At 43.1% G+C, this 13,555-nt stretch overlaps 1 protein-coding gene across 7 annotated transcripts in view; it reads left to right on the top strand.

Annotated features, from left to right (window-relative positions):
* THSD7B (thrombospondin type 1 domain containing 7B) overlaps positions 1 to 13,555 on the top strand; it is a 567,277-nt gene that overhangs the window by 470,173 nt on the left and 83,549 nt on the right. For all 7 annotated transcript variants that reach the window (XM_056535831.1, XM_056535826.1, XM_056535830.1 and 4 more), the window contains 2 exons: positions 10,291 to 10,406; positions 12,423 to 12,540. In XM_056535831.1, coding sequence (XP_056391806.1) covers positions 10,291 to 10,406; positions 12,423 to 12,540 — 234 coding nt within the window. The remainder of the gene's footprint in view (positions 1 to 10,290; positions 10,407 to 12,422; positions 12,541 to 13,555) is intronic.

Genomic DNA, 13,555 nt, shown 5'->3' on the forward strand with positions numbered 1-13,555 from the left:
TGTGGGGGAACTTTACTGCACCTAATGTGGGTGGACTATACTGGACCTAATGTGGGGGACTGTACTGGACCTAATGTGGGGGGACTATACTGGACCTAATGTGGGGGGACTATACTGGACCTAATGTGGGGGGACTATACTGGACCTAATGTGGGGGACTATACTGGACCTAATGTGGGGGAACTACAACCTAATGTGGAGGTAACTATACTGCCAACCTAATATATAGTCAATATAGGCCAGTGTTTCCCAACCAGTGTGCCTCCAGCTGTTGCAAAACTACAATTCCCAGCATGCCCGGACAGCCTTTGGCTGTCCGGGCATGCTGGGAATTGTAGTTTTGCAACAGCTGGAGGCACACTGGTTGGGAAATACTGATATAGGCACAGAGTAAATTTTTTAAACATTTTCTAATGGTGGTGTGCCTCGTGATTTTTTTCATGAAAAGTTTGAAAAACACTGATGTAAACACATTGCAGACACAGGACTGAGGCGGTGCTGCGAAGGGCGGTCTACTCTGGAGCCATCAGGGTTAAAAACAATATCATTTATGGACAGTTAAAAAACACGTGACACTAAAGATTGTGTCCTTATTGTGCAGACGACTTAAAGGACTATAGTGAGGACATATTGTAGGGACATGTAACTACTGTATGATCATGAGAAGGATCCAATCCTGGGACCCTTACTAATCCTGACAATGAAGGAGCCGCAGCAGCACAGATTTAGGCTTTTAGGCTATGTTTAGATGGTGGAATTGCATCAGAACTTCAGCAGAATCTCTGGGTGTTCTCAAAACACAGAATTCCGCTAAAAAAATTTAAGGGGTACTCCACTGGAAAAATTAAACAGATTTGTAAATTACTTCTATTTAAAAATCGTAATCCTTCCAGTACTTATCAGCTGCTTTTTGCTCCACAGGAAGTCCTTTCCTTTTTAAACTTCCTTTCTGTCTGACCACAGTGCTCTCTGCTGACACCTCTGTCAATGTCAGGAACTGTTCAGAGCAGGAGAAAATCCCCCATAGCAAACCTCTCCTACTCTGGACAGTTCCTGAAATGGACAGAGGTGTCAGCAGAGAGCATTGTGGTCAGACAGAAAGGAAATCCAAAAAGAAAAGAACTTCCTGTGGAGCAAATAGCAGCTGATAAGTAGTGGAAGGATTAAGATTTTTAAATAGAAGTCATTTACAAATCTCATTACCTTTTCTGGTACAAGTTGATAAAAAAAAAAAAAATGTTTTTCAGTGGAGTACCCCTTTAAAGTCCCATTGACTTCAATGGGATTCTGCCGAGGAAATTAAAGACTGGTCTTTAAGTTTTGCGGAATTGCTGCAATGGAAATTCTGCTGTGTGAATGGGACAGTGGAATCCCCTTAAAGTCCATGGGCAGAAATTTCAGTGCAATTTCCATTGTTCAATGGAATTCTGTATGGAATATCTGCCACCTGAATATGGCCTTATAGGGGAAAACTGAAGGAAAAAAAACTGCACGACCAGTGAACATGGTCTCAGGAGAGATGTATAACTAATATATATATATATATATATATATATATATATATATATATATATATCCTAATTCCATAGAGATAGCAGCAGCAGTATACAGATAGAGGTGGATGAAGGTATATAACTACTATGTGTCTTGATCCCATAGAGAAAGCATTAGCAGCAGTATAACTACTGTATATCTTGGTCCCATAGAAACAGCAGCAGCAGCAGTTTAAAGATAGAGCTGGGAGAGGAGGTATATAACTACTATACCGTATATCCTGATTCCATAGAGACAGCAGCAGTATACAGGTAGAGCTGGAAAGGGAGGTGTATAACTAGTATATATCCTTATCCCATAGAGTTAGCAGTGGCAGTATACAGATAGAGCTGGAGGGGAGGTGTATAACTACTATGTATCCTGATTCCAGAGACATAGCAGCAGGAATATACAGATGGAGCTAGAAATGTAGCTGTATAACTACTATATATCCTCATACCATAGAGGTAGCAGCAGCAGTATGCTTGAACAAATGCTGCCTTGTCCCTGCAGCTATTGCTTGTGTGTCTTTGTGAGGAGACCAAATACAGAAAGAGTAAGCAGAACAAGCAGGGCTCTGTGCAGGCTCCTGGCTTGTCAATTGTCTTGCTGTGTGAGCTGGGGGCATGCCTTAAAGCCTCAGTGTACAGAGCCTTGCTTGTCCTCAGTGTACAGAGCCCTGCTTGTCCTCAGTTTACAGAGCCCTGCTTGTCCTCAGTGTACAGAGCTCTGCTTGTCCTCAGTGTACAGAGCCCTGCTTGTCCTCAGTGTACAGAGCCCTGCTTGTCCTCAGTGTACAGAGCCCTGCTTGTCCTCAGTGTACAGAGCCCTGCTTGTCCTCAGTGTACAGAGCCCTGCTTGTCCTCAGTGTACAGAGCCCTGCTTGTCCTCAGTGTACAGAGCCCTGCTTGTCCTCAGTGTACAGAGCCCTGCTTGTCCTCAGTGTACAGAGCCCTGCTTGGCCACCTGCCTTTTGTCTCTGCACACAGGCAATAGCTGCAAGGACAAGACAGCATTTAATCATCCAAAAATGAACACATTTTCAACCAAAGTATATTATAAATGTACAAATAATGGTATTATCTATATTATATAAAAAGTTTTTGCAAATGACCGTTCCCATTTAACCTACTTCTCATTTTGGCTAAAAATACTGAATGTGTGACTCTAGCCTACTGGAACCTGTGCCAAAGGATTTGGCAAAGGCTCTAAGTGTGGACAGATGCGACACCTTCACACATTTGTACATTCTATTTGTGTGCTGCAAATATGTATTTTCTCCCTGCAAAACAATGTAGTAGGACGTTTTGGGTGCAAAAGATTGAGCTCGATAGAGTTTGGTCTTTTCTCATTCCCTTATGAAACCTTAGCATTCACAATAGTGGTCTGTATACTGTGGACCTCTGGTGACAGACTCCTTCATACACTCCATATACACAGTTTCAGGACTAGCTATCAATCACTGCATATGGGTGGGGGCAGCAGGACTCATAATGTCTCTCCTAGGAGTCCTATCAGGATTTTTTCTGTTTTCACTCAGAAATCTTGCTCTGAGGCTGTCCGGACATGCTGGGAGTTGTCGTTTTTCAACAGCTAAAGACTAGAGGGAAAGAAGGTCTGTGCTATACAGTTCTATATGACTTAGAACAAGATTTCTGAGTAAAAACAAAATAAATCTTGATAGGACTCCTTGGAGAGACATTGAGAGTCCTGCTGCCCCCGCCCATATGCAGTGATTGACATATATCCATGAAACTGTGTTTATGGAGTGTATGAACGAGGCTGTCAATCATGCAGCATGGGCGGAGTCATCAGGACTCCCAATGTCTCTCTTAGGAGTCCTGTTAGGATTAAAGGGGTACTCCGGTGGAAAAAAAAAATTTCACATCAACTGGCTCGAGAAAGTTAAACCTATTTGTAAATTACTTCTATTAAAAAATCATAATCCTTACAGTACTTATCAGCTGATGTATGCTCCACAGGAAGTTGTGTAGTTCTTTCCAGTCTGAACACAGTGCTCTCTGCTGACACCTTTGTCCGTGTCAGGAACTATCCAGAGCAGGAAAGGTTTGCTATGGGGATTTGCTCCTACTCTGGACAGATCCTGACAGAAGTGTCAGCAGAGAGCACTGTGGTCAGACTGGAAAGAACTACACAACTTCCTCTGGAGCATACAACAGTTTATAAGTACTGGAAGGATTAAGAAATTGACAATTTTGTTTAAAGGGGTTATCCAGGAAAAAAACTTTTTTTTATATATCAACTGGCTCCAGAAAGTTAAACAGATTTGTAAATTACTTCTATTAAAAAATCTTAATCCTTTCAGTACTTATGAGCTTCTGAAGTTTAGGTCGTTCTTTTCTGTCTAAGTAATCTCTGATGACACGTGTCTAGGGAACCGCCCAGTTTAGAAGAGGTTTGCGATGGGAATTTGCTTCTAAACTGGGTGTTTCCCAAGACACGTGTCATCAGAGATTACTTAGACAGAAAAGAACAACCTTAACTTCAGAAGCTCATAAGTACTGAAAGGATTAAGATTTTTTAATAGAAGTAATTTACAAATCTGTTTAACTTTCTGGAACCAGTTGATATATAAAAATTTTTTTTTCCTGGAATACCCCTTTAACTTTCTGGACCAGCTGATGTGAAATTTTTTTTTTGCCACTGGAGTACCCCTTTAACACTGCTTTTTACTCGGAATTCCTTCTCCAAATCCTATAAACCTATATATCTGTGTTTCCCAACCAGGGTGCCTCCATCTGCTGTAAAACTAAAACACCCAGCATGCCCGGAGTTGTAGTTTTGCAACAGCTAAAGGCTAGAGGTCAATGCTATACAGTTTCATATTATTTGAAGAAGGATTTCTGAGTGAAAACAGAATAAATCCTGATAGGACTCTTTGGGAGAGACATTGAGAGTCCTGATGGCCCCGCCCACATGCTATTGACATCTATACCCTAAAACCCTAAATGACCCTAAAACTGTGTATATGGAATATATAATGAAAGGTTGTCAATCATTCGGTATGGGTGGAGTCTAGAATCCTGACCGGACTCCTAGGAGAGACGTTTGGAGTCCTGATGACTCCACTAGAGATGGGCGAACTTACAGTAAATTCGATTCGTCACGAACTTCTCGGCTCGGCAGTTGATGACTTATCCTGCGTAAATTAGTTCAGCCTTCAGGTGCTCCGGTGGGCTGGAAAAGGTGGATACATTCCTAGGAAAGAGTCTTCTAGGACTGTATCCACCTTTTCCAGCCCACCGGAGCACCTGAAAGCTGAACTAATTTATGCAGGAAAAGTCATCAACTGCCGAGCCGAGAAGTTCGTGATGAATCAAATTTACTGTAAGTTTGCTCATCTCTAGTGGAGTCATCAGGACTCCAAACGTCTCTCCTAGGAGTCCGGTCAAGATTAACACTGCTTTTTATTCGGGATTCCTCCTCCAAATCATATAAACCTGTTTATTGGTGTTTCCCAAGCAGGGTGCCTCCAGCTGCTGCAAAACTACAACACCCAGCATGCCCGGACAGCCTTTGGCTGTCCGGGCATGCTGGGAGTTGTAGTTTTGCAACAGCTAAAGACTAAAGGGAAAGGAGGTTTGTGCTCTACGGAGCAAGAATTCTGAGTGAAAACAGAATAAATCCTTATAGGACTCCATGGTGAGACAGTAAGAGTCCTGATGGTCCCGCCCACATGCAGTGTATGAAGGAGGCTGTCAATCATCCGATATGGGCGGAGTTAGCAGGACTCCCAATGTCTCTCCTAGGAGTCCTGTCAGGATTAACTCTATCCATATCATATAATCCTATATATCAGTGTTTCACAACCAGGGTGCCTCCAGCTGCTGCAAAACTACAACTCCCAGCATTTATTAGGTATAGCATCGAGCGTTAAGTGTTTTTCCGCCAAATACATTTGAATGTAATATTTCACCTTCCTAATAATCTCGAGCTTCATGTTCCGATCAAACGCGGCGCGTCCCATTTTTATCCCCTTTTTAAAATATTCACTGAAATTTCCTGATTCTCACAATGTAAAACAGACATTTAATTAAAATGCAAATGACTGTATTTAAATTAATTATAAAACAATGATAAAAATGTAATTAATTTTGGTTGAAATTCATGTAATTGCTTAATTATGAGCCCATTCCATCCATTACCATCCACTCTAATATTCCCATGCAGCATCTGTCATTATCTAGCAATGGGATTTACATTTTTTTTATTTATTTTGGAATTGGCTCCAGTGTGAGGAACTCAGTTTTTTAAGTTTTTAGCCATTTTATCCGGCTGCAAAATCCGGCGGGTAAATTTTGAGACGGACACTGCCACCTCTCATTTATTTAAATGCACCGACTGGAGTCAGATAGTGACTCAGTTCAGCTCATTTTGCGCCGTATGCAGTTTTGTGGGCGGACTGGTATGCCGCTGTTTTAAAGGGGTACTCCGGTGGGAATTTTTTTTATTTTTTTTTAAATCAACTGGTGCCAGAAAGTTAAACAGATTTGTAAATTACTTCTGTTTAAAAATCTTAATCCTTCCAGTACATATCAGCTGCTTTTATTTTTGAATTTCTTTTCTGTCTGACCACAGTGCTCTCTGTTGACACCTCTGTCCATGTCAGGAACTGTCCAGAGCAGGAGAGGTTTGCTATGGGGATTTGTTCCTGCTCTGGATCCACCGGAGTAAGACCCATAGTGCTTTAGGCCGGGCCTCAAAACATAGGGGGAGCTTTAAAACCTACACATAGGAAAAGTGAAGCACTTGTGCACTTTTCCTTTGCACAGGCAATAACAAATCTCTCACAAATCACATCATGCAATTACTTCCAAACCTGCATCCCGCAGTGGACATTGCAGCTCAACTACTTTTATGTTAATACATTCATACTACAGTGGTCCCCCAACATACGATGGTAATCCGTTCCAAATGGACCATCGTTTGTTGAAACAATCGTATGTTGAGGGATCCGTGCAATGTAAAGTATAGGACAGTGGTCTACAACCTGCGGACCTCCAGATGTTGCAAAACTACAACACCCAGCATGCCCGGACAGCCAACGGCTGTCCGGGCATACTGGGAGTTGTAGTTTTGCAACATCTGGAGGTCTGCAGGTTGAAGACCACTGGTATTGGAGGTTATACTCACGTGTCCCCGCCGCTCCGGACCGTCACCGCTCGTCACCGCTGCCCTGGATGTCGCCTTCCATCGCTGACGCCGCGTTCCCGGGGTGTCCCCAACGCTCCGGCAAGGCCTCTGCTTCCCCAGCATCCTCGCTCTCCATCGCCGCCATCACGTCGCTACGCACGCCGCTCCTATTGGATGACGGGACGGCGTGCACAGCGACGTGATGACGACGATGGAGAGCGCCGACGATGCAGGGTATCCCGGAGAGGACGCGCCGGAGTCCCGAGGACAGGTAAGTGATCGTCAGTGGCCCACACGGGGCACCGTAAATGGCTATTCGGTGGCAGCTGAAGCAGTCTGCGCTGCCAGATAGCCGTTTATGCGATGGCTCTGACATGCAAAAGCATCGTATGTTGATGCTGCCTTCAACATGCGATGGCCTCTGAGAGTGATCGTATGCTGAAATGATCGTATGTCGGGGCCATTGTAGGTCGTGGGGTCACTGTACATTTAACCAACTGGGAGATGACCTCAGTGAAGACATTCAGGAGTAGTACCTACACCTTAGAAGAACGGCTAGAGGAAAGTATAGACTGTCAAGGACCCCACATGCATTATTCTGTATCATTACCAAAGAGTTACCTCCTCATTCCAGCCATTGCACTAGTACAGTACTACTAAGAGACTGTATTTAATTCCAAACATCTGTGGAAGCTTATTTGTCAAGTTTGCTCAGTAAAGTCCCATATCTGATACTGGTTGACTTAGCTGTGAGGCCCCAAATGATAGTTTCACCCAGGACTGACTTCTATAACTGTTATTTGAAGAAACAAAATAGTTAAAGGGGTACTCCGGTGGAAAACATGTTTTTTCAAATCAACTGGTGCCAGAAAGTAAAATGAATTAGTGAATTACTTTTATTAAAAAATCTTAACCCTTCCAGTACTTATCAGCTGCTGTATGCTCCAGAGGAAGTTGTGCAGTTATTTTCATTCTGACCACAGTGCTCTCTGCTGACACCTCTGTCAATTTCAGGAACTGTCCAGAGCAGAAGAGATTTGTAGGTATTTGCTCCAACTCTGGACAGTTCCTGACATTGACAGCTAACCTCTTCTGCTCTGGACAGTTTTTGACATAGACAGAGGTATCAGCAGAGAGCACTGTGGTCAGAGAGAAAGGACATTCAACACCACAGAAAAGAATTTCCTCTGTAGTATACAGCAGCTGATAAGTACTGGAAGGATTAAGATTTTTAAATAGAAGTAATTTCCAAATCTGTTTAACTTTCTGGCACCAGTTGATTTAAAGGGTAGCTCCCACCATCCCTTTTTTTTTTCTTTCTGTCCCTGCCTATTGCCCATCTATCCCTAACCCCCCCCCCCTGCCTTTACGTTTTTTTTTACTATATTAAAAATGCTTTTTTTTCTGCCTGGTAGTGTGCTCACTACCAGGCAGACTTCCCCGGCAGGCATGACGTCACTGACGCCTGCTGGGGGGCCTGACTTCCGCCCTTAGTTCAACTATACAGGGTGCCTCCAGCTGTTTCACCACTACAACTCCCAGCCTGCCCTGACATCTATTGGCTGTCAGGGCATGCTGGGAGTTGTAGTGGGGAAACAACTGTAGGCACCCTGTGGTGAAAACAGTCTCAGCCGCAGCTGCCACAGATCCCGCTCCCCCAGGCCCCGCCGCGCAACACCCCCCACCCTTCTCCCTCCGCCGGCCCGGAAAAAACATTCCGCTCTCCAAACTCCATCACCCCCAGACCCCGCCGTGCAACAGCCCCCTCCCTCCAACTGCCCGAAAAGAAGACATTCCGCTCCCCTTATAAGACCTCAGATCAGACTTGCCCATCCGGAGGATCAGCGCAGCAATGAGTGCGCGCGCTGCCTCCGGACAGGGTAATGGGGGCGGGGCCATGCGCGAGGCTAGTGGAGCAGCCTGACAGTGGGCAGTGCAGCCCCAGCTTTCAGCGTGCTCGCTCTCGCCTGTTTGATTGACAGGCGGGAGCAAGCACCGCAGTGACTGGATTTCGACTCATTGCCAGGCTGAAATGAGTCGAAATCCAGTAGTGACGTCACTGCTGAATGCATTCGGCCACTAGGAGGGCGACCCCTAGTGGCCGAATTTAAAAGTGATTTTAAACTTGTTTAAAATCACTTTTTTTAATTAAAGTATATTAGAGATATGTTGTAGTACTTAAGTACTACAACATATCAATTTTTTTACTTCATGACAGTGCCCATTTAAAGAAAAATGTTTTCCAGTGGAGAACCCCATTAAAGGGGTACTCCGGTGAAAAACTTTTTTTTTAATCAACTGGTGCCAGAAAGTTAAACAGATTTGTAAATGACTTCTATTAAAAAATCATAATCCTTCTTTTACTTATTAGCTGCTGAATACTACAGCGGAAATTCTTTTCTTTTTGGAACACAGTGCTCTCTGCTGACATCTCTGTCCATTTTAGGAACTGTCCAGAACATCATATGTTTGCTATGGGGATTTTCTCCTACTCCAGGCAGGTCTTAAAATGGACAGAGATGTCAGCAGAGAGCACTGTGCTTGTGATGTCAGCAGAGAGCTCTGTATTTCAAACGGAAAATAATTCCCACTGTAGTATTCAGCAGCTAATAAGTACAGGAAGGATTAAGATTTTTTTTAATAGAAGTAATTTACAAATCTGTTTAACTTTCTGGCACCAGATGATTAAAAAAAAAAAAAAAAAAAAGGTTTTCACCAGAGTACCCCTTTAAATATGGTTAATTTTGCAGGTATCAGTTATCTATATGACTCCTAAGCTTCTCCCTAAAACAGTGTTTACCAACCAGGGTGCCTCCAATTGTTACAAAACTAAAACTCCCAGCATGCTCAGACAGCCTTTGGCTGTCCGGGCATGTTGGGAGTTGTAGTTTTGCAACAGCTGGAGGCACCCTGGTTGGAAAACACGGCCCTAAATTTTTTTTTTTTTTTTTTTAATGGAGGTTAGAAATAATAATTTCAGGGGAAATAACTGAACTAAATAGTATTAATAATAATATACGATAATATTAATAATAGTAATAATAATAATAATAATATAAACTGATAATAATAATAATAAAATAAGATGATAATAATAATAATAATAATATAAGATAATAATAATAGTAATAATATTAATAATAATAATAATAATAAAATAAGATGATAATAATAATAATTAATAATAATATAAGATAATAATAATAATATAAGATAATAGTAATAATAATAATAGTTATAATAATAAAATACGATGATAATAATAATAATTAATAATAACAAGATAATAATGTAAGATAATAATAATAATATATGATATTTAAACCTTTCCAATGTACATTGTTTAGTCCCATTCATCCCCTGCATCCTATGGGGATTTCATCAGTGTAAGATTCTGTAAAGATCGGAGTTTCTCTTAACCCGGATTCATGTACTGGCATACTGGGGATACATGGGAGACAGAATTCTATAGCGTTACAAGTGGATGTGAGTGATTTTAAATTATTGCAAGAGCTCAAGTGGCACTTAAGGGGTCAATGATGTAGTAAAATGGATAATGTATTGCAGTGTCTGAATCTAAATTGGTTTTGTTGGTGATTTCAGAGTGGAGCGCCTGTCAGCTCAGTGAAGAGGCCGTCTGCGGAGAGGGAATAAAAACCCGGCTTCTAGACTGCACCCGCAGCGATGGAAAATCTGTAAAAATGTCCTTTTGTGAACAGGTAATGTTCAGCTTACAAAACCCATCCAGCCGGCCTCTCTTAACCTCCGCTGTGCCAGGCCCAGCGTGACAGCGCATATGCTTCGCTCTTCATGCCGCTTCTCTCTCCTAACAATAGTTGTTACATTTAGCAACTTTAAAAAAAATAAAAACTCCAGCTCAAGTTTCCGTAAAGGACTAAAACCGATATAAAATAATAAAAAAGAATTTGTTACCATCGGGGCGGCCATTGTTTAATCTCATCGGGAAAGACGATATTAAACAGTGTTGTGGTAAAAACTCTTCTGCTGAGAGTGTAATTGGATTTAGAGCTCTCAAGAGGCTGCTGGGAAATCTCAAGACAGAATTCAAGGAGCAATTATGCTGAAGAATACATGTTTACGCCAAAATCTGGGCAATACGGTGAAATTCCAGCAAGGAGTCCGGCACAAAATTGTAAAAATTATCTGGTGATTTATTGTACAAAACAAGAAGCAGGAGACTGAGCGGAGATAATTGTGAGGCTTCTCTTGTCATAGTTACTGGTGTATGGCAAAACTGTATTGCGTGCGCAGCATAAAATCTTATTGTACCTCCATAGCACTTCAAGCTCCCCATTTCTGATAAGGAGCATAACAATAAAAAAATTAAAATAAATAAAAAGATTATGCCTGCAGCCACCACTAGGGGACACTTTAGCGCTCACTGCATACTGCTCACACATTGAAAACAATTATAAACCAGTATATAGTGAGCTCCTTAGCACCCTCTAGTTGCAGGAGCAGGGAACTGTTTATGCAGCACATTTGGAACTCTGTTGTATTAGGAAATTCATCAGTACTGCATTTTAAGAGATTATTAATTACAGTTTGTTAAAAGAACATATTCTCTTTAAAGGGGTACTCCGGCTCTTAGACATCTTATCCCCTATCCAAAGGCTTGCATTGAGGGGGGCGGAGCGTGATGTCACACGGGGCGGAGCCTTGATGTCACAACGCTCCGGCCCCGTGATCGGCAGTAATCAGACCCGGAGCGAACACGCTCCGGGGACTGATTTTAACGGGGTGCGGAGTGCAAGCTCACAGGGGTCCCAGCGGCAGGACCCCGCGATCAGGCATCTTATCCCTTCCCCTATCCTTTGGATAGGGGATAAGATGTCTAAGCGCCGGAGTATCCTTTTAAATGATCACTAACCTTTTGACAAACTTTGCATGAATCAATATTAAAAGCAATTGTAACACACATTGTATTATATCTTATCAGAGAAAAGACAGACACCTTTCCTTCCTCCCAAGCTCACTATAGAAAATCAGCTGCTGTATGCTCCACAGGAAGTTGTATAATTATTTTCTGTTTGACCACAATGCTCTCTGCTGACACCTCTGTCCATGTCAGGAACTGTTCAGAGCAGGAGAGGTTTGCTATGGGGATTTGTTCCTGCTCTGGACAATTCCTGACATGGACAGTGGTGTCAGCAGAGAGCACTGTGGTCAGACTGGAAAGAACTTCATAACTTCCTCTGGAGCATACAGCAGTTGATAAGTTCTGGAAAGTTTAAGATTTTTAAATAGAAGAAATTTACAAATCTGTTTAACTTTTTGGGACCAGTTGATTAAAAAAAAAAAATTAAATGTTTTCCACTGGAGTACCCCTTAAATTCTGCTGCTTCTGAGAGTGTGCTATAGAGATACAAGAGAACAGGATTCCCTTTTCTGTATGTGTGTGTACAGTGTACAGTGTATGGACACATCAGAGCAGCTAGTCTACACCCACTAACTCAGTGACAACGGAAGATCAGAGATGGAGTCAAGGGAGAAAACTGCTGAACAATATCATATGCAAATACAATGGAGCAAAATAGTGATTAGTGTACAAACATTACAGCTTATCCTGAAAAGTTTCTTAAAAGGTTAGTTATCTTTTCTGGTTACTGTTGACTCAGGTATAATGTGAATCTCCTTCCGTCTGTGACTTGTATTGTAATTTATTTCTTATCAGGCAGCAGGACGTCTGTAATACTCCTCATTTTGCCTTTTAGCTTGGACTGAAGAAACCTGAAAAGCTGAGTCTTCGGTGTCTGGTAGAATGTACAATTGACTGTCATGTCTCTGATTGGTCAGCCTGGTCATCCTGTTCGCACACATGTGGAGTTGGAGGTAAGTCATCCCAAGTTCTGTAGATTCTGACTGACATACTGTATATACTCGAGTATAAGCCGACCCGAATATAAGCCGAGGCCCCTAATTTTACCCCAACAACCCAGGAAAAGTTATTGACTCGACTATAAGCCTAGGGTGGGAAATACATCATCCTCCCATGTCATCATCCAGACCCCTGTCATCATCCCCCCCCCCCTTCATCATCACCGCCTGTCAATTCCTTCATCAGTGGTCTTCAACCTGCGGACCTCCAGATGTTGCAAAACTACAACTCCCAGCATGCGCGGACAGCCAGCATGCTGGGTGTTGTAGTTTTGAAACCTCTGGAGGTCCGCTGGTTGAAGACCACTGCAGCGTTTGTCATCATCCAGGCCCCCCCTCCTTTGTTTTGTACTCCCCTCCCCTCAGAAGGATGAGCTGGTCCGGACCATCTATGCTGCAGGGACTGTCCGGTGGGGAGGGTTAGTCATGTTAGACGTTCATGCGGATGAAAGTCCATGTGTGTCGTCGTCAAGGCAACGTCACTAGTCCGGGGCTGGGCCCGAAGCGTGGAGAAGAGGCCCCCCCCCCCCGGTGAAAATGGACAGCCCGCAACAACTAATCCTCCCCACCGGACGGTCCCTGCAGCATAGATTGCCCGGACCAGCTCAACCTAACTTCCCGCAGAGGGGAGGTGAGTACAAAACAAAAGGTGGGGGGGGGGGGTCTGGATGATGACGAAGGCCGCAGTGGTCTTCAACCTGCGGGCCTCCAGATGTTTCAAAACTACAACTCCCAGCATGCCCGGACAGCCGATGGCTGTCCGGGCATGCTGGGAGTTGTAGTTTTGCAAGATCTGGAGGTCCGCAGGTTGAAGACCACTGATGAAGGGATTGACAGGCGGAGAGTTCACTCGAGTATAAGCCGAGGGGGGCGTTTTCAGCAGGAAAAATCATGCTGAAAAACTCGGCTTATACTCGAGTATATACGGTAGTAAATTAGTAATATGTAATGCCAGTAATAGAGGAGGCGC

Source organism: Hyla sarda, chromosome 8, assembly GCF_029499605.1.
Source record: "Hyla sarda isolate aHylSar1 chromosome 8, aHylSar1.hap1, whole genome shotgun sequence".
In the NCBI taxonomy this organism is placed as follows: Eukaryota; Metazoa; Chordata; class Amphibia; order Anura; family Hylidae; genus Hyla; species Hyla sarda.